Below are 20,056 nucleotides of genomic sequence, written 5' to 3' on the forward strand. Positions count from 1 at the left end.
CCGGCCTCTGCGTTGAGCCGTGGTTCTCCCGGTACCGCTTATTCCCCCCCCCACCCCTTTCCTTTTTTCTTGCTGTAAAGCGAGTGTTAAAACCCGGGAGAGGCTGGGGCAGGGCAGCGGCGTGCTCAGCCAGGGCGGCTCACGTGTGGGAAATGGTTCAGGAGGTTTTGCCCTTAAACATCTGCCTGAGAAGCTCGTGAACGTTCAATAAAAGCGAGTTAAGGCAAACTAGATTTATTTATTTTTTAAAAACCATTTAATTTTCTGGGTAGCAGGAGCTTTTTTGCTCTCTGAGCCCTGCCGTGAGGTGTTAGGGTTTTGCACTCAAGCTCTGTTTTCTGGACCGAGTCATCTTGCAGATGTCTCCACGTCAGGACCTGCTCTGTAACGTTGTACGGAAGAAGTTAACCACTGAACTCATTTCCAAGAGACTCTAAACGTGTGGGTTTTGAGCGGAAAGGGGAAGAGTGGCATGACAAAACCGTAACATTTTAGGATAAATCAATTCAGTTAGCTCTATTTTCTGGGGAAGTAAAATGAACCAGTTATTAAAAAATCTTGGAAAATAATGAGTTGTACAAGAAGGTTGACATTAGTTTACTGCTAAAGCGGACGGGTGAGTTTTGGGGGAGTACATTCTGAGACGCGTTGCGTTTGGTCTTTTCACCGATGAGTGCAGCAGGTGTTCTTACTGAATGTACAGGATATGTAGCAGTAGAAAAAGTCTGAAATATATTCTGCAACATGTAATATAGAGACAAATACCAGGAGCTCTATCATCCTGGAATTAATTGCCTTCTCTTTGTGCGATTGTTAGCAGTTCTGCCAAAGAAGAGGGCTAAGGAAATGGTAGGTATAATTGTTTTCAATGTTGTGCAGCCCTGGAAAAGGCACAGAAACACATGTGTGTAAAAAGGAATGTCACCTTCACAACGTGTCAATGGATCCTTTTTTGTTTTTTGCACAAGGTTGCCTGGCAGAAAACCTAGCTGTAAAATCAAGTACAGAAAAAACATTTTGGTTGTTGGTGGCAGCTTGCGAATACAGTTGTTCATGAACGTTTCTGTGTTTTGGCAGGTGGTTATACTTCATCATATGTTGTCTAAAGCAACTGTAAAGGCCAGACCCTCTGTGCTGTGGTGTTACAAAAAGGAGCTGGGCTTTAGCAGGTAAGATACCTCTTGTGTCTCGTGCTGCCGTCGCTGCTCTGTGTGAAGCACAAGCTCCATGACTGGGCTGCTGAGCACAGGTGGTGTCATTTTGTTGTAAGGAGAAACGAGATTAGTTCTCAGAAGTGATACAAGAAGTTTGGTCTTCCAGGACTAAAATTTGGCTTCCATAATACAGTTGATGCCATCAGGAGGTACTTCTGGTTTCTTTCTGTAGCTCTCACTGTCCTTTTTGTAGCTAACTCACTTGTTCTGGACCTCCCACACCTTTTCAACCTGAAAAGACTAAAACTGTTAGCTCCTCAGATTTTTAGCCTCAGTAGTATTTAGGACTGAAAGCAGATTAAGCATTAGAATGCCTCTGTGCTTCAAAAAGCATGATCCATATATTTTTCCCTAGAGGATGAGCTCTGGCTTCCAGTTAGACTTGAACGTAGGCCTGAATGCATTTTTCTCAAAACTTTTTCCAAGAAAATTTCCGTATAATTTTGTTCTCCAGCCACCGGAGGAAGAGGATGAGACAACTACAGAAGAAGATAAAAAGTGGAACTTTAAACATAAGGGATGATGATCCTTTTGAGTTATTTATAGCAGCCACAAACATTCGCTACTGCTATTACAATGAAACTCATAAGATTCTTGGTAACACTTTCGGCATGTGTGTACTTCAGGTAAGGAGTTAAACTTTTGACTTAAAAAGGACATTGCACTGGTATCAATTGCTTTCAGTTTAAATACTGCAGGAATAGTATTTGTTGCTTCTGTTATTTCAATTATGAGGGCCTTACGTGTCTTTTACAGCTTTGCGAGGTTGAGATGGCCTTGCTGGTAGAACCTTAATATGATGTTCGTTAATGCAAACGTTAAACGTGAGTTAAGCTTTGAGAAATGGTGGGTTTAGAGTTTCTGCTTCTTTTATAGTAGATGCTAGTTGTAACTTTGAAGTTTTATTTATTTCCTAGGATTTTGAAGCCTTGACTCCAAACCTCCTAGCTAGGACTGTTGAAACAGTAGAAGGTGGAGGAATTGTGGTGATTCTCCTGAGAACTATGAACTCACTAAAACAGCTCTATACAATGACCATGGTATGTGCAACGTAATACGTCTGATTTTAAGTAGGTGCATTGTGAGAATGCCAGGTTTTGCTTTTGTTACAGGCTGCAGAAGAGTTGAATTGTCCCATGAGTAACGATCCTGTAAATAATCACTTACTGCCATTCCCTCTCCAGATTGACTTTGTCTTTTTATTTCAGGATGTACACTCTCGGTACAGAACAGAGGCACACCAGGACGTGGTAGGACGGTTTAATGAGAGGTCAGTTATTAAGAGCGTAAAGGATCCAGGCCGTATGCCTAACCAAAAAGCATCTGGAACAATGTCATGTGTTATTATTACTAGGAAAAACATTCTACTGTGAGGAAAGCATCCTATAGGTTGCACTGGAATAGGGCTTCTCGGTTGCTTCCGTGAACTTTTCGTGTACTGTTCTGTAAATGAGTACGACTTATTGTTGGAGGAATTGTATACAGAATTTTGGTGCGTGCTACAAGGGGTAAATGCAGATAGGCCCAAATTTGTAAACTGCTCAGAGTCCCTTTCGTGAAATGCTCAGTAGAAACATTTGCTCCGGATGCGCTGAAGTGTAGATACTTACTGCGCTACTGTAAGACGGAAAACTGCTTACTGTGGAGTATTCTCTGTGGTTTTAGAAGTGTCTTACCTGCTTCTGTTGCACAGAAGCAGCAGCTCTTCCTGAGTGGGTGAGCTCTAGCCACAGGAAAATTGCAGAAATCATTCTTTAGCGTGCAGGTCGTTATGTGATGTCAGAAATTAGAAAGATGAATAAACCAGCGCTGACTGGACGGTCAGCGCTTGTGACGATTCGCATCTTAGACTTCTGTGAAGCTACTTCTTGCTTAAATGCTCTCTTGGCAGATCTTTAGTTAGCATTCTTTGGAGACATCCTGGGAAGTGGATCCCTGTTTTGTGTAGGTGATCCTGATGTTACGATAAGAGGCCTACTGCCAGTTGTGTGAACTTGTAGCTCAGCTCCAAGTAGCTGAGAAAAGAGTTAAGATTCACTACCAAAATGCAATTGTGTTGCTGGTTTTCTTTACTGAGTTGCCTTTGCTTGACCGCTCAGGTTCATTCTGTCTCTGGCCTCGTGCAAGAATTGCATCGTGATTGATGATCAGCTGAATATCTTGCCCATCTCCAGTCACGTTGCAAACATCACACCCGTTCCACCACAGTCACAGGTCAGTAAGCAACATCAGACGTTTTTCCTTGGGAGAAATTGGTCTGAGTTAAAGGTCTAAAAAAGAGGAAGCTTTCTTTTCACCTGGATTTCTATTAAATAATGGTCTTGCAGAGAGGAAATAGAATGATCTGCAAAAATTATACTTGGTATGGGTGAAGCATGGGAAGCTGTCTTTTGCTTTTCTCCTTGTATTTTTTTATTGTCACAGCATTTTTTTGTGCTTGCCTGTGTTTATTCATTTTGCTGTGTTGCTGTTTAGCTTAGCAAGGTGGAGCTTAATTGCTATAGTTGCTGTTTCAGAAGTGCACAGAGAGATTTCAAGCTGATGGGAAGTTGGGATGAGACAAATAAAAGGACCTTTCAATGGTTGAGGGGTGGAAAAACACTTTGAAAATAAGTGTGTTACAAGTTCAGAAGACAACTGATACCCAGAAGCCGTGGTGGTTGTTTCAGTTTCTGAGTAACACATGCCACGTCCTTGGGAAGCATTCGCAGAGTATAAGGCAGACAAATAGCTTACGCTGTTAGAAATGTGCCATTTCGTCACTTTCAGTTGTAGACTGAAGTAAAATGGAACAAGTTTTAAACAGAAATCTTTAAGCTTTTGAACTGTTTTGTGTGGCCTAAGAAATACCAACATAGGTTCTGTCAGAGATGGTAAAGACATTTTAACAGAGCCCTGATTTTAAAAACCCGACAAAACAAGCGCCCTGTAGCCTTATAACAATACTGGCAGCAGCAGAAATGCTTGGCTTTTGGATGGATGTGTTGATGCCTTTAGGATTTTAAGTGACAGTAAGGAAAATCAAAATTCATTCCCATTTAACATTAATTGCTTTTGTGTCCAAGTTTATTGTTTGGCTTCAAAAATCTTAATATTGGTCCATGGTCTCTTCTTCTTAGCAATGCCATTCTCCACTTACCGTGTACCAAAAAATCCTTTCTTTTTTTCCTCCAAGCTTGGGGAAGCCAGGACACACACTTCTTGTTTAACCGTTCTTATGATGATTCGTTAAAACTGAAATGTTAAATATGTGTCCTTCCATTTAATTTTTTCTTGTTCTAGGAAACATGTTCAACTTGTGGTACCATTTACCTTTTTCTGCCTGCTAAAAAAATATCAGAAGACATCACAAAGGTATAATTGTGCTGACGTTTCCTTTACTAATCCTGTTTGTGGTAAATCCTGTGCTTGTAGGAAGAGAAGCTCCGGCCGCAGGACTTGGAGCTGAAAGAACTGAAGGAGAGTTTGCAGGACACACAGCCTGTAGGAGTTTTGGTGGACAGCTGTAAAACCCTGGATCAGGTTGGTGTGGGGCTTAAATTTGAGATGCTCTGTGCTTGACAGGTCACCTCAGGTGCTGATGTTTTGTGCCTCATCTTGCACGTTACCAAATCTGAGTGTGAACGGTGGTGGGTGGGGTCTTGGATAATTTCCTTGAAAAACTGATTGGACGTGGTAGCTCAATGACAGTGATTTTCTTCATGAGGTTGAGAATAAGTGGAAGGGCTGGAATGGAGACAGGAGCTGATCTGGAGAAGCCCACATTTTAGAAGATGATGAGCTCTCAGGATTTGAAATAAGCAGAAAACATTACCTGAAGTTTCTGTTCGGTTTAGGTCTGAATAGAATGTGAAAATCTGTGTAAAGGAATTTAAACACACCTGAGGTTCATTTTCTTTTTTTTTTTCTTCTGATCATCAGGCAAAAGCAGTTCTAAAATTTATTGAAGCCATTTCTGAGAAGACTCTGCGGAGCACTGTGGCGTTAACAGCAGCCAGGGGACGTGGTAAATCTGCTGCTTTGGGACTGGCTATTGCTGGAGCAGTAGCTTTTGGGTGAGTGATCCTGCTGCAACCTCTCAGGCTTTATTTGCATCTATGAGTTTAATGAAAAAATTTTCAAAAAATGACAAGATCTGAATATATTTGTGATTTCCAGTTCTACATCCCTCCTTCTTATTCTTCTTGCTTCTCATTGCTGCGTACATTGATGGTCAGTTTTTTTCTATTTTATGGTAATAAGAAAGCCTCAGTCTTCGAAAAAATTGTCTAAAGGATTCTGCTGTGTTTTGATTAATAGGTCAAATAAACCCAGAGCATAAAGAAAACATTCCACTCTAGTATGTGTATGCAAAATGTGTTAGAAAAAGACTTAAATTCCTGTTTTCTTTTTCTGTGCAGTTACTCCAATATCTTTGTCACATCTCCAAGCCCTGATAACCTTCACACTCTCTTCGAGTTCATATTTAAAGGCTTTGATGCGCTGCAGTACCAGGTGAGGAGAGCAGACTCCTGTCCAGTACTTCCATAGCGTTCCTGGGTTTTTGTTTCTGTACCTTAGCTACCAGCTTTTGTCCCTACCAGCCCTTTTAATAGTGCTCTGCAGAAGGGAATCATAAATCATAGTACAGTTACATTTCCTTCTCTATTTTTAAGTTGAGAAAATATTTTATTTTTGTGAAATAATTTTTAGCACCTGTAAATAATTTCTAAGTTCCCAGGCCTCTGAAGCTTTTCGTATGAGTGTTTTCATCTGAAATAGCTATGTACTCCTAAGGAAATTAGTCTCATGATAGTAGGAATCAATATTTTTCTTAGATCTTGGCTTGCTCATAGTGTTTAACAATGTTTTCTTTCAGGAACATCTGGACTATGAGATTGTACAATCGTTAAATCCGGAGTTTAACAAGGCTGTTGTGAGAGTGAATGTGTTCAAGGAGCACAGACAGACCATTCAGGTACCTGATCTCTGTTGCACTCTTGCCTTCCTGCTTTTTGTTTCTCATTCTTGGCTTTACCAATGCTGTAGTTGGATCACTTTATGTGATATGTCACTGTCCTGATTGGTTTTGCTTTAAGGCAGACCTCTTTTTCTGGTCTCTTTCACGAAAGATCTTGTTTCTTTCTGTGAATAACTTGTAGGTTACAAAGCTCCTTTGGTAGCAGCTCATGGTTTCTTCCTGAAACAAAAGCAGAAGAAGTTGGAAGAAACAGTGAAGGAAGAGTATGTTTCCAGCGATAATATTGCCTTTATTTCCATGATCTCTGCAGACAAATTTGTGTGGAAATGTACAAAACAAGGGTAACATGAGCCCTCTCCTGACTGTTTCCTTTGATGCCTCAGTTTCTGACTTGATGGAGGTGGAGAATTGGGACAACAAACAGCTTTTTTGGGCACCAGCTCTGCTAATTGGGACATTTCACTAATTCCCAGACAAGCTGTTGTTGATAATGATGGTGTCCTCTCATTCCTCACAGTACATACACCCTGCCGATTCTGTGAAACTGGGTCAAGCTGAGCTTGTTGTGATTGATGAAGCTGCTGCCATTCCTCTGCCCCTGGTGAAAAACCTGCTGGGCCCTTTCCTTGTCTTCATGGCTTCTACAATCAATGGGTAAGGCTTGAGCAGCAGCTGTCTACCTGGGAAAGCAGTTGTGCAAGTGGACTGTTCCTTATCTACAGCGCTTTTTTGTTACACGCCCTTACATTAGGTCATCCTAAGACTTCATCTGTTGTGGAACTGCTCCTTAAAATAACCAAGAGTCAGTACTTGAACTTGCTGCTCTCCTTTGGATTCGTAAAGGTTCTGTGCTGGAGCTGCCCCACGGCTCAGGGTTGCTGTTTGCTTATTTGGTTCAGACTTTTGTCTTCTGCTTTTCAGGTACGAGGGTACCGGTCGATCGCTCTCTCTGAAGCTCATTCAGCAGCTCCGTCAACAGAGTGCACAAACCCAGGTCACCATGACAGCAGAGAACAAATCTACAGCTACAGCTAAACTCAGCTCAGGTACTCTGGTGTATTCCAGACTGCGGTGAAGAACTGTGATCCGTGGGCAAGCCCCATGGGTGTCCCACATGTCCCTTTGCAGCTCTAGGAACATAGCGGTATGGGAAAACGAAGGAACCCTCCTCTGTTTTTTCCCTACTACTTCCAAATGTAAAGCTTTTTAAGGGATGAAAGCTATATGAGTAATGATGTTCTAATCCAGGAGCCCTTCAAAGGACACCCATCCTATTGGACTCTTTGCTAGCTGTAACTTCTGGCACTAGATATTCTTCTCTGAAATCTGTTTGCAGCTCGTACGTTGCATGAAGTCTCCCTCCACGAGTCAATCAGGTACGCCCCTGGTGACCCAGTTGAAAAGTGGCTGAATGATCTGCTCTGTTTGGACTGTCTCAACATCACCAGAATTATCTCTGGCTGCCCGCTGCCCGAGACTTGTGACCTGTATCCTTATTCACACGTTGTGCTTTGATCAAAATATATTGCTTTTAGGGGAAGAAGGCTTTTTCAAACTGATGAATAGTGGATTCTCCAGTTCATGTGATGACCTCAGTACATGATCTTTCGGCAAAAATCTGTTAAGACTGTAGTTCTGGAGTTGAGCTCTTACCTCTTAAGTCCGGTGTTGTGTGTTACCAGGACATTACCAAAGCAGTTTTACTGCAGAGTCGATCCTAAGGAAGGGTTGAATGAAGGGCAGTCCGTGTTGGAGTTATAAAAGGTTTAGCTTTACAGTTGAAGGGTGTGAAAGCTATGAGCATTGCCCAACTCATTAATTCTTGTAGATAGAGCTGTAGAGACTAAAGCACAAGCCAGCACGTAGCCCAAAGCTGTATTAAAAATATTACTTCTCAACCAACAAGGGGTTTTCTCCTTGTTTCCAAGGAGCTTGTTTCCTTAACCCCTCTGTGTAGATACTATGTAAACAGAGACACACTCTTTTGTTACCACAAAGCATCAGAAGTTTTTCTGCAGAGACTGATGGCCCTCTATGTGGCTTCACACTACAAGGTAAAGCTTGGCCTGTTTCTGTCGGAATTTCAGCCAGGAATTTTGTGGAGGGAGCAGTGCTCGTTAGGACAGTCTAATTGATCTGACCTAGTTGAGGTTTTTTTGCACAGCTTCAGGTGCTTGTTGTTGTATACAGATGTGTATTCACCCGTTTCTGAAAAGGTGTCTGTTACGGTCTTTGCTGAATGTACTGCATTTGCAGACGTCTGGAATACTTTTGTCTTGAGAAATTCTTGAGACTCTATTCTAAATGATCCTGTAAGCTTGTCAGTATCAGTGGTGAACCTGGTTAGGAGTTCTCTTTACCATTATGTAGAAACCTCAAGTTAACCAAAAGAATAGTACCATTTTACTCCTGGAAAGAGTAATAATTAATCTCAGAGTTTCAAGACCATGGGTGACTAATAAATGTGAGTGGTGAAGTCGTAAGTACTGAAGTACTAACTAGTAAAAATCTGACAGCTGAAAAAAATTATTTAAGCTGTTAGATTAAGAAATTGCCTGTATAAAAATGGAAAGTACAGTTCAGTACATGTGAGAGCAAGAGGTTTCACTTGAGAAAAACAGATGCTCTCTGGTAGTATAACAGCCATGACCTGGCCTTTGAGCTTCTTCATCCATCAGTATTATACTAGTTCCAAGTTTCTTAATTGCCCTAAGTTCAAAAAATGGAGGGTTGCTTAGAAGTCAGCTACTAACATTGCGCTGGACTTTGAAGCTCTTCTCAAGGAGCCATTCTTCAACTTTCTGCTATGTCTTTACCCTCCAGAACTCACCCAATGACCTCCAGATGCTCTCTGATGCACCTGCCCATCATCTTTTTTGCCTTTTGCCACCTGTTCCACCCACCCAGAATTCATTACCTGAAGTTCTTGCTGTTGTTCAGGTAAGAGAAGCGGCACGTGTCTGTGAATTGAGCTGTTCAACAGGGAAGCAGGACGCTTCTCCAGAGTCGTGGGACAGCTTTGTACTACTTAGGGGTAGAAGATAGCTTGCGCTGTGTTCTGATGTGTGTTACAACAGTATATTAGGGTGTTTTCCTCCTCCCTTACTCCCTTTCCTTAATGCACTAATTGCTGTAGAAGTGCATTGTGATCCTTTCACAGAGACCTCAGTACTGCGAAACGGGCTCAGCAACTGAGTATAAATATTGATTCTGCTGTAGTGGAGAGACTGTAGGAGAAAACACTTTTTTTTCTCCATTAATGGTTTTTTAACTTTCCTGGCAGGTGTGCTTGGAGGGAGAGATCTCTCGCCAGTCTATCATGAACAGCCTTTCTAGGGGAAAGAAAGCTGCTGGTGATCTTATTCCCTGGACTATTTCAGAGCAGGTGAATAATTTGGCCGCGTCCTCACACCCAGGATATATTTCAGCACTGTTTCTAATTTGCAGAGTACTCATTTGTGTCCTTTAACTTTTATCTCTTACGCAGTTCCAAGATCCAGACTTTGGGGGCCTGTCAGGTGGACGTGTTGTCCGTATCGCGGTTCACCCGGATTATCAGGGGGTAAAGTATTTTGGAACCCAGTTCTTGTGACTAGTCAGCCGTGGTACCATGCGAATGGCTGTACAGGCAGAATTCAAAAACAGGGCAAACGTTTCAGTTGCTCCAGTTTTCAGCATTTTAAGCTCGCTGACGATAGTAACAGAATGAGGTCAGATGTGCAGGAATGGTCAGATGCCCCAGGAGGCTGGAGGGGACATTGCTTTCCTCTGGACGGGGGGCACACCAGCGCTCCTGTCGTGACAGGGCAGCGCTGTAGCAAGCCAGCATCCCCAGCAGCAGGAAATAATCAAGATCCAGTGACACTTCTTTACCAAAGAGAACTCATTTTTGCAGTAACCAGGTGATCTCAGCACTGATGATTGTTAGTGGATTTGTGCAGGGAGAATGTTGTCGCCTCGTGTTCAGAATTAGATCTGTCTTTTCACTTAAACTGTATTGTTCGTGCTTCGCAGATGGGCTATGGCAGCAGAGCTCTGACTTTGCTGCAGATGTACTACGAAGGCAAATTCCCATGTTTAGATGAAAAACCAAGACAAAAGCCAAAAGAAATTGCAACTGTAAGCAGCGAGGTATGGAGCTCAGTACCTTTTTTTGTATTTGCAGTTTGTTTCTCACTGTGAGTCTTAATAATGATTTCTGTCTGTAAGGAGGAAATGCATTTAATTTTTATGCAGAATAAGGGATGCAATTTGCAGTTTTCTGTGAGGGTTGCTGCTAACCACTTTCTTTTTCAGACCGTTAGTTTATTAGAAGAGGTTGTGACACCTCGGAAAGACTTGCCTCCTTTACTTCTCAAACTGACCGAGAGAGAAGCGGAAAACCTGGACTATCTGGGGGTATCTTACGGCCTAACGCCAAGATTACTCAAGTAAGACCTTTTTAAACAGCTAACTAGCCTTAATTGCACAGTTTTTCCTGGCTAGAGAAGTGAAAAGAGCCTGTAGTAAGTCGGGAGAAGTTAAATACTACTTCCTGTGACCTGTAGAAGCTTGAGCTGCTGCTGACTTTGAAGCTAGTTGTTGGTTTCCTGACTAACGTGAATGCTTTTCACCAGCAACTGCAGCTGCTTCTTGCTTTTCTGACCGTGGAGGAACTGAGTTACTGCAGCAGCAAACCATTTCTTAATTTTTCTTAAATTTCAGCTCGCGATCCCTCTCAGGGCGACAGGGAGAGCAAAGCATTTCACTGCTTTTTTGCGTTGACTGTTCGCTGTCGTGAGATAGAGTTAAAAAAGGACAAATGGTGGGATAGGGAGAGGCTGGGGTACACAGGTGGGGCTTCATGCTGAAATTTGCAATGTCCTGCACAGCTGATGAGGAGTCGTCTCGTGGCCTGTGAAGGTGGGTTGCCAGTGACACTTGCTCTGGGGCCTGGCTTCTTTCTTCTGTCTGGGATGCCATATGTTTGCTCTCAGCAGGTCTTTTTATACTAGTCCTCCTTTTCCTGGGCAAAATGAATCGTAGCATCAGTTCCTAACTAAGATGCAAGAAGAAACAGAAGGATGGAAAGGCGCATCAGCAGGATTTTTGCTGATCAGTCTGGGATTCTCTCTGGTCCAGAAGTTAGTATTTGTAACCTGGAAGTTTCATCATCATTGATTGAAGAAGAGCAGAGTCTCTGAAGTAAACTGTAAATCCTCAGCTCCTTTGGAGTCTGTGATATTGTTGATCAAAACCTCTCTGCCTGTTTTTAAAGAAGGCCCTGGAAGCATATCAAATCCAATAACTCTTGTATCACGTCTGTCAGTCTTTGAAAATTTGTTCAGTTTTTGATATCACATAATTTTTCACTCCTCTAAGTTAGAAGCTCAGCCAGTTTGATTGCTGTTACCACTTTCTGTCAGTGTTCATTTTCATCAGTGGGTGGGGTGTCTTACGGGCTTCTGCTTACTTTTCAACAGTTGTTCTTGTATGGCAGGTGAGTTGCTTTTTTAACCACAAGTAGTGTCCTAGAATCAACAGTTCCATCGTTCTCAGCGCGTTTTCTCTTTTCCCTTTTCCAAGGTTTTGGAAACGTGCTGGATTTGTGCCAGTTTATCTGAGGCAGACACCGGTAAGTAGCACACTGTTTCTGAATGAAATCACTGGGCATCTCACCATTAGAGACGTGATTTGGGCAGGGAGGTTTTCTGAGGGTACGTTTGGGGGTTTTATGTCTGTTTTTGTTCTCTGGGCCTATAGTTAACTAGAGGAGTAAAGTTTTAGGTTGTGAATGTGGTCTTCTAAGTAGTTTGTGCAGCTTCTGAGGGTTATTAATGTGGTTATCAGTGAAATACACAGGTGGCCCTTGAACTGACTGCTCTTGGTTTTCTGGGTGTTTACAAAAAAGGAGCACTAGCAGTTACACTACTTTTGGGGAGAATAATGTGTTAGTTCTGTGTCACTGAACTTTTTCTTTTCCTGGCTCTTGGGATTTACCTGGAATTTGCAATACTGGTGATTGCTGGTTACCTCAAGAAGCCAAAATCCCTCCAGCACTAGGATTTACCAAATTGTCCTAATTTGTAGGTTTTACATTAGATCAGTAGCAGTTGGTACATGTGTCGTTGTGATTGATTTAGAAGACATTTGCCTTCTTCAGTTGAGCACGGAGTGCAGAGGTTCCTGGTGATGATAGGAAATACCTTTTTTATTAGAATGACCTGACTGGTGAGCATTCGTGCATCATGCTGAAGATGCTGAATGAAGAGGACACCGAACAGGAGCCTTGGCTTACAGCTTTCTGGAAAGGTACCTTTGATTTTGCTAATACTAGAAGAATCTTCTGGGATATTTATTCTAGAGGACCGCAGGACTCATTCATTTTATCGTCTTGTCCTACAGATTTTAGGAGGCGGTTCCTTTCTCTTCTTTCCTACCAGTTCAGCACGTTCTCTCCCTCCTTGGCGCTGAATATTCTTCAGAACAAAAATATCAAACAGCAGCCACAACCACGTGAGTACCCAGGCTTACAGTGTTCAGTTAGGTGGCAGTTTAATGTATGTTTATCAGAGTTCTCAAATACCAGCATTATATGATGTCTCTTGTGAAGTGCTGTGAATTTCTCTTGGTCAGCCACTGTGTTTTATTCCTATTATCCAGAAAAATGCTTGTATTTCTAAATAAAAAGCTAAGGGCACATTTTCTGCCACTGGAAACAAGTAGTGGTGATTTTTAGTGGTGGGGTTTTTTCCTTTTCCCTCCCCACCGTGATTTTTTGATTGAAGATTTAAGTAATCCAAAATCAGAGGGCTCTTGTCTGTAACAGCTAAATGCATGACAAGGATGGATAATGACACCTGCCAAATCCAGTATGGAATTAAAAGGGAAGCCTTGAATAGCAAGGGTCAGTAGGCAGGTCAGCTTGCTTAGGATCTCGAATGTTGTCATCAGAAATTTGGAAATTGCAACGTGATGCCTTTCTAAGAGAAAGGCTTTAGTTCAACTGCATGATTTGGATCGCTGTGAAGAACAGTCTTGACATCGTTGTCTTTTTCTCGTACCCATCAGCCATCAGCCGTGCTGAATTAGAATCGGTTTTCATCCCCTACGACCTGAAGAGACTAGAGATGTACTCACGTAACATGGTGGACTATCATCTCATCATGGATATGGTACCTACCATTGCCAGGATGTTTTTTCTCAACCAAATGGGTGACATCTCTCTCTCTGCTGCACAGTCGGTATGTATTGCTGGGAGAACAAGCCATGCTTCATCTCTCTCTCTGTATATATTTGGAATAATTTCCTGGTTTGTGTCATCCTTACAAAAAGACTTTGCTTCAGTTAGTGGCTTCTTGTGTAGTCCTCTTCATGATTTCCCCTGCTTGTAAGTGTTTTTCCACCTTGAGCGTTTGCTTCGGGTAAAGTTTGTAGGGATCATATTCTGTTGCGTGTTGAAGCACTCCATGCATTTATAAAATGAACTGTGGCATGAAAGCCCCTCAGAATCTTCTGGCTCTGAACTGTGCTTCAGAAGAAAGTATGGGATGGCACCTGCCTTCTCTAGAATAATTTAGGAGTGTTCCTGAGCCTCTAAGCAAAGCTTCAGCTTGTACCAGAGAAGCCTTTTGTAGGGAGTGCAGAGGATATTATGTATCTGTATTTGCTCCAAAAGCCTCTGTAAATGAAATCCCTGTCATTTCCTCAGGCCCTTTTCCTAGGGATTGGCCTGCAGCATAAATCTCTGGACACACTGGAAAAGGAGGTAGAGCTGCCCAGCAGCCAGTTGATGGGCCTCTTCAACAGGATCATCCGCAAAGTCGTCCAGGTAACGGCCTCGGGACAAGCTTTGTCGTGGTTGTCTTGGACTGAAATGTAATTCAGCCTGGCACTGACAGAAAGCTGAATCAGAACTGGGTGTCTTTAGCACGTCCCCGGTAGCTGACTGTAAACTTCTCTGTAAGATGGGAAAATCCCAGTGGAAAAAGCAGGTATTTGTGGCATTGATTTATATGGTGTTTTCCCAAGTAACAGTGCCCGTGTTTCTGTTTTTAAATAATGAACTGTCCTCACCAAAACACCGAGCCTGAGCCGTTTGTCTGTGACTGTTCACTGCATTGGTCTCATCTCACCTTTACTTGAAAAAAAACCTTTCCCGATGTCAGTTAAAGCCAGATTTGAAGTCCAGCAAAATAACTGGAAAGTTTTGCAGCTGGTTTTCTTTCTCTGTCATGTCTGTGATAAAATGAGTAACGTGATGAGTTAGCAAGTGGCGAGAAGGACAGAACACTTGCCGACTGCGTGTAATTGCTTATGGATCCTGGGGCCTCTAATGTTCAAAGTTTAGGATACGGTAGCAAAGCTTCTGGGGTCTGAACTGAAAACAGTTGGTTGGTTGTTCATTAGAGGTGATTTGCTGGGCGTGACGCCCTCACAGTTATCTTGAAGAATGTAACACAAAAAAATAAATAGGCAGCAGTAATCAAATGAGGTGATGTTGCAGATTGTGTTGCAGATTACGAACTCTCTGCATTCATGTGAGTGACGTTGGGCGCTCACTGATTTTGGTTTTATACTGCTTATAAAGGCTGTACGTAATTCTGCCTTCAGGAAGCTGCACTGAGCTCTTTATTTCGGCATGATGGAATGCACTCATCAGAAATAAACAACTGCCTGATGGTGTTTGCAAGGTTAGAAGAGTTTCATGGGGCCAGACAGCATTTCTTATTTATTTTAAGGCAATAACCTAGAGGAAACGTGAGCAAGTCTCACATGTGTTGGGTTTTTTCATTTACAGTTGTTCAACACAGTCCAGGAAAAAGCTGTGGAGGAGCAGATGGTGGCAACAAAGGATATTGTAATGGAGCCAACACTGAAATCTTTAAATGATGATTTGGTAATTATAAACTTTCTTCCCGATGCATGTGTAGGCACTTTGTGGAGTTCCCTTGAGTGAAGAAGCCTTGTAATCCTAATTTTCTTGGCTGGAAAGAATTCCATGTCACGTCTGTCAATTTATGGCAGTTAAAACCTGACAGCTTTGTGTCCTGTGCTTGTAGCCGTGCTTTGTTAATCTGCAATATGGATTTTGCACAGAATCCGAGATGTTCTTGGGGTTATATACAAGTATATGTATACAAATAACATAAAAATGAAATTATATAAAAGAGAGGAGCTTTTCAGGATCATCTGCTACTTGGTTTAGAGGACGTACTTTTCTTTCAGTGCGAAAGGCATTTTCTTTGCATTACGTGGTCACTGTTGCACTTAGAACTTCATGCACATGTTGTGCTGTCTGGTTGTAGGAAGAAGCTGCAAAAGAATTCCAAGAAAAACACAAGCAAGAAGTGGGGAAGCTGAAGGAAATGGACCTTACACAGTAAGAATTTACGAGTCTCAAATCCAGTTTTCCCCCTGATGTCTGTTTGAATGCCAGATCAGAAGCACATCTTGCTGAGATTTGTGCACGAGGCTGTCGTTGCAGCATCACGATCTCAAACGATCAATAAATGAGAAGTAGCAGCGGCTATTTTCAGTAGTGGCCAGATAAGAGAAGCACGTGCTGCTACGCTCATGAAAACTTGGGGTATTGTGTGCCTGACAACCAGTAACTTAGTCTTCATGAGCTCTGTTAACAGTTGCTTTGTTTGACGCTCAAAACGTTCCTTCCATTATGAATTAAATTCGGTAACAACTTCTGTTCGAAGCCATTCAGCTGTTTACCCCGGTACATGAATTCATTGCCTGAGAAGTGTGTTGTACTCCCAAGCATGAAATCACTGCCTTCCCTTTTTCTGCTGGTATTTTGAAGAGAAAACAAAAGCTTGTGAGTTAGCGGCTCGCAGCCAGTCGGGGCAGTGAAATCTGTCTGTGGAACTGTGGAACTGAATTGTTCTTAGAGATGGGGCCGGCTCGTTGTACCAGTGCAGCAAACAGGAATGCTGGGTCAATCCTCAGCATCCAGCGCCTCTGGCATGAGCCTGAGCTCATTTTGCTTTTACCTCTGTTCTCTTTTGTCACTTTAAATGGTAAATTATTCATGGCAGTAGCACGTACTATGTATCTGTGTGTCAGTCTTGAGCCTGGCTGTGTACAGTATGTATATTAAACAAGTTATATAGTTCTATAATATGGGTTAATAAAGCAAGCCTGCCTGGCCATGGACTGTTTCTAATTTTAAAGTTCCCCGTGCTTCTAGAAATAGTCATTAGTTTCCTCAAACCAGGATAGCCAGGTCCTGCTGTTGTTACACAGCTTAGCCCTGTGTGCAACTCCAGTGAAAATAATATCTGGCTATTTTCATATTCTCTTCTTTAACAAAAATAAACCCATCAAAAACCCAAACCAAGAGAAAAAGACCAACCAACCAGAGCTTTTGGCAGCTACAGTGTGTGTGGATGCCTTTTAACTGCCATAGAGCTGGGTAAGTTGTGGGATACAGAGTTGCTGAACCAGCAACTTACTTGAAGTGTCAGCAGATGTCTCTATCTCTGGACCAACAGGAGGTACACGTGCCACCGATGCTCTCCTTTTTCCTCCTCCCACTTCTTGTCGTATAAATCCCAGAAGAACTGTCTGCTTTTGGCTCCAGCTTAATCTCCATTAAATCTGAGAAAAGGACTGAAAATTTCTTGGAATCTTTCGTTGTCTTGTTTGAAGGAAGGACAAAAACGGAGGTGATTTGAAGTGACTTGCAAGTCGATCACGTTAGAAAATGTTATAATCAGAATTTTTAAAATGTTTCAACGCCATTTTTTAGCGTTGTTAGTGTTACATACCTGCTTGTCATTTCAGACTATTTTTCACCCAGAAATAGGTTTCTCCTTCATGAGGAGTGAGAGACAAAAATCTATTTTGAACACTTTTCAATACAGGTTATAGAAAACTAACAAAAGAGACAGAGCTATTTGATTTGAAAAGACTTTGTCCGGTATTGTTCAGCCTTGTATGAACAAAGGCTAGCCTATTCGAAATCTCTGAGAATTGAGATGGAGAGCAACCACTCCATTTTGCTACACGACAGCTTTGCCCAGTTAAATTTGTGTGTAATTTCCAGGGTACTTGAACACCCAGACAAGAGGCACAGAACCTGAGCTTATTTGAATAGCAATGTCTCCATTTCTCTTTGGAAAAGAAAGCTGCAGGTCTTCCTGGACTGATGCAGAAGGATACCCTTTGAGCTTACTGCTGGTCCCAGAGCAGCTGCTAATTTAGCTAATTTTCCATTACAAGCCATTGCTTTTTTGCATCCTCTTCCCTTACCACCACAACCGTCTTTCTCCTTTCTGGAGGGGGGAAAAAAGACCAAAAAAAAAAAAAAAAAGCCCTTGAGCTTTTATAAAGAAACTACATAGTGAACATAGATCTGCTTGTGGTTTCCAGGGTTAAGGCTGCAGTGATTGAAGGTCTCTTAAGAAATCCAGTGGGCAAAGCAGAAGGACACCCCACTGCTACGGAAAGGAAAACTTTTGTGGCCTTATTTTTTTTGCTTTCGTAACAGCCGTGCTCTACTCGGCGCTCGGCTTTTCTGACGAGAGGCTTTTCATGGAACGGTTTTGTGATGTTGACAATAGGGGCTCCTGAGAGAACTTCATTTGGCACTGCCCAGCTTTGGATGGGGACAGTGGGTGGCTGCTCTTGACCTCATTTGGACTGAGCCTGCTGACAGCGTCGTGACGAGCTGCTGTATCCCTTTGCCACCCTGGTTTTGTATGAGTCACTTGGGTGATGACGCAGTGGCTTTGTTTGTAGAGTAGCGTATTCCTGACAATATAATCACCTTATATTATTTTTTTTAATTTTTATTACTTTCTGCTAGCAATTTCACTTGGATTTTCCTTTACCTTTTTTTACTTAGATACATTATCCGGGGTGACGATGAAGAATGGGATGAGGTGCTGAGCAAAGCAGGACAGAACGCTTCCATCGTCAGTTTGAAAAGGTTAAGGAAGTTGAAATACTCCACAGAGGGCTCTCCAGTCTTTCTTGCTGACTTTGTTAGAACCTTTTTCAAAAGAGTGAAGCTGAAGAGTTAAATGCAGATAAAATGAACTTGGCGTCTTTGAGGAAATCTCAGTTTTTGCCAGAGAAATGAGGGTGTGAGCGCTGGGTGTTCGGTCATTCCTCTAATGGCAAGACCGCTGCTCTGAATGCTGTGTGGCTCTGGAGTCTTCCTGTAACTCAGCTGCTTACTGTCTCTTTTTTTCTGTTGACATGGTTAAATCTTGATCCCGCTCGTGCGCAGAAGTTGGTATTATTTCTCCCTTGGGTTGCTTTTAAAGAAAGAGCTCATTCCCCATAACTGCCTTGCTTGCTTTGGGAGCTCACGCTGGGTGGGAGCCTGCGATAGTCCCATTGGAGAAAATGCAAATTCAGGGACAAAGAATTCTTTCAAATGTGAGCCTTAAGCCTGCAAAAGACTGAGTCTGCGTTCCTGCCGTTCCTTCCTTCCTTTTCATCCATCTTCTTTCTTTTTACCTTGCCCAGTGTGGAGTCTTTCCTCATCTTTCCCTTGGGGATTTATAGTTGAGACTTGCCTGCTTGCTTATTTCTCCTTCCTGGGGTGCCTGACAGCTGAAGTAATTACGTGATCTCTAGTCCACCCTTTGTATATTAAAGGGTTTGGTTTTTCTTTTGTTTTTGGTGGTGGTTTTTTTTCTTGAATGCTGGAAACTGTGAGTTTCCAGAAGCCTTACAGGAACAAGAGTCTTGTCAGTGCTTATAAAGATCGGAGCTCTGTCATGTTTGCTCTAGTCGGAATCTAATGCAGGAACAAAATTGTATGCTTAGAACTGTCAGGGGTATGGCTTTTTTCTAGGTGCTGTGAATTCCAGATGCCCCAGATGAATTGCCCTTTAGGACAAGAATTGAAAAGCGATGACAAGAGCTAAATATCAAGATCTTAAAGAAATTCAAATTGGGTTAGAGAATCTGAAGACACTAGAAAATCTAGGTCATATTCTCGTTCGTGCTTTCTCTAGCACCAGTTTAAACAACCCAAGAAATTGAAAGTATTTTCTCCCAACCACATTTCTGTGTAGACCCTCACCCCCCTTTTACAACAAAAATTTCCCAGCTGGATGGGAATCTAGTGTATTTTTAACACATATTTTGTTCCTGTTTCCCAGTGAGAAGAAGAGAAAATTAGAAACAGCAAGAGGACCCAAGCAACAGAAGAAATTTAAGAAGACTAAAGATATAAAGCAGAAGTGGAAGAAATGACTTTAAAGCCAATCAGTGAACTTGAATTAACAAGTGACGGGCCTGTACTTAAGAAGTACAATTCTCCTTGAAATCAGAAGACTTTCTTCTTGAGGGTGAGAGCTGGAGGGAAGGAAAAGCTGTAGAGACATTTTTGAAGTGTTTGTATTACGGGAAGTACGGTGACACTACCAGATGATCTCTGAAGATTTTTATTTTTTTTAATGAAGCGTGGCTACAGACCTTGAGCGAGGCCCTGTGCAACACACCGGGATGTTACGAGGGTGCTTTGGCAGCCACAGTTTCCATTCGGAGGGGGCAGATCGACCTGTTAACTTCCCTGCATCTTAATGTTTGGTGTCTTTATTAAAAACGTTTGGACAACAAAGGACAGAAACGCGTTAGGCTTTGCTGTGTGACTCTGCCTTTTGGATACAGGCAGCCGGTGGTTCAGGAGTGCTGCCCTGCTCCTTTGGAGCTCGAGGGAGTTCTCGGCATGAATGGCAACGGGCTCTTTGTTGGGGCTGGCTGGTCAGTGAGCGCTGACCGTGGTGTCAGTTCGGACTCGTGATTGATCCTTGCTCACAGGAGTTCAGGGTGTACAAGGAATGCTTCTATTTTGGAACATTCCTACTTGCTGTGCTTCTCAAGCAGCTCTAATAAAGGCTGCTCTTCTGCATTCACACTTGCTTAAAAAAAG

At 42.4% G+C, this 20,056-nt stretch overlaps 1 protein-coding gene across 1 annotated transcript; it reads left to right on the plus strand.

The window, feature by feature from the left end:
• The first annotated feature begins 1,080 nt into the window (after positions 1-1,080).
• Positions 1,081-19,745, plus strand: NAT10 (N-acetyltransferase 10 (GCN5-related)). Its single transcript, XM_009869710.1, has 27 exons — positions 1,081-1,169; positions 1,669-1,840; positions 2,132-2,254; positions 2,423-2,484; positions 3,314-3,428; positions 4,629-4,736; positions 5,136-5,269; positions 5,615-5,708; positions 6,073-6,171; positions 6,692-6,828; positions 7,096-7,220; positions 7,511-7,661; positions 8,132-8,228; positions 8,998-9,114; positions 9,458-9,559; positions 9,662-9,736; positions 10,189-10,305; positions 10,471-10,604; positions 11,740-11,788; positions 12,372-12,465; positions 12,559-12,669; positions 13,225-13,397; positions 13,865-13,984; positions 14,954-15,052; positions 15,462-15,535; positions 18,014-18,097; positions 19,284-19,745. The coding sequence occupies exons 1-27, from the start codon at positions 1,096-1,098 to the stop codon at positions 19,375-19,377; spliced, it is 2,934 nt and encodes a 977-aa protein (XP_009868012.1). The 5' UTR covers positions 1,081-1,095; the 3' UTR covers positions 19,378-19,745.
• The last annotated feature ends 311 nt before the right edge of the window (positions 19,746-20,056 follow it).

Source organism: Apaloderma vittatum, unplaced genomic scaffold (genome assembly GCF_000703405.1).
Source record: "Apaloderma vittatum isolate BGI_N311 unplaced genomic scaffold, ASM70340v1 scaffold23175, whole genome shotgun sequence".
Classification (NCBI taxonomy): Eukaryota; Metazoa; Chordata; class Aves; order Trogoniformes; family Trogonidae; genus Apaloderma; species Apaloderma vittatum.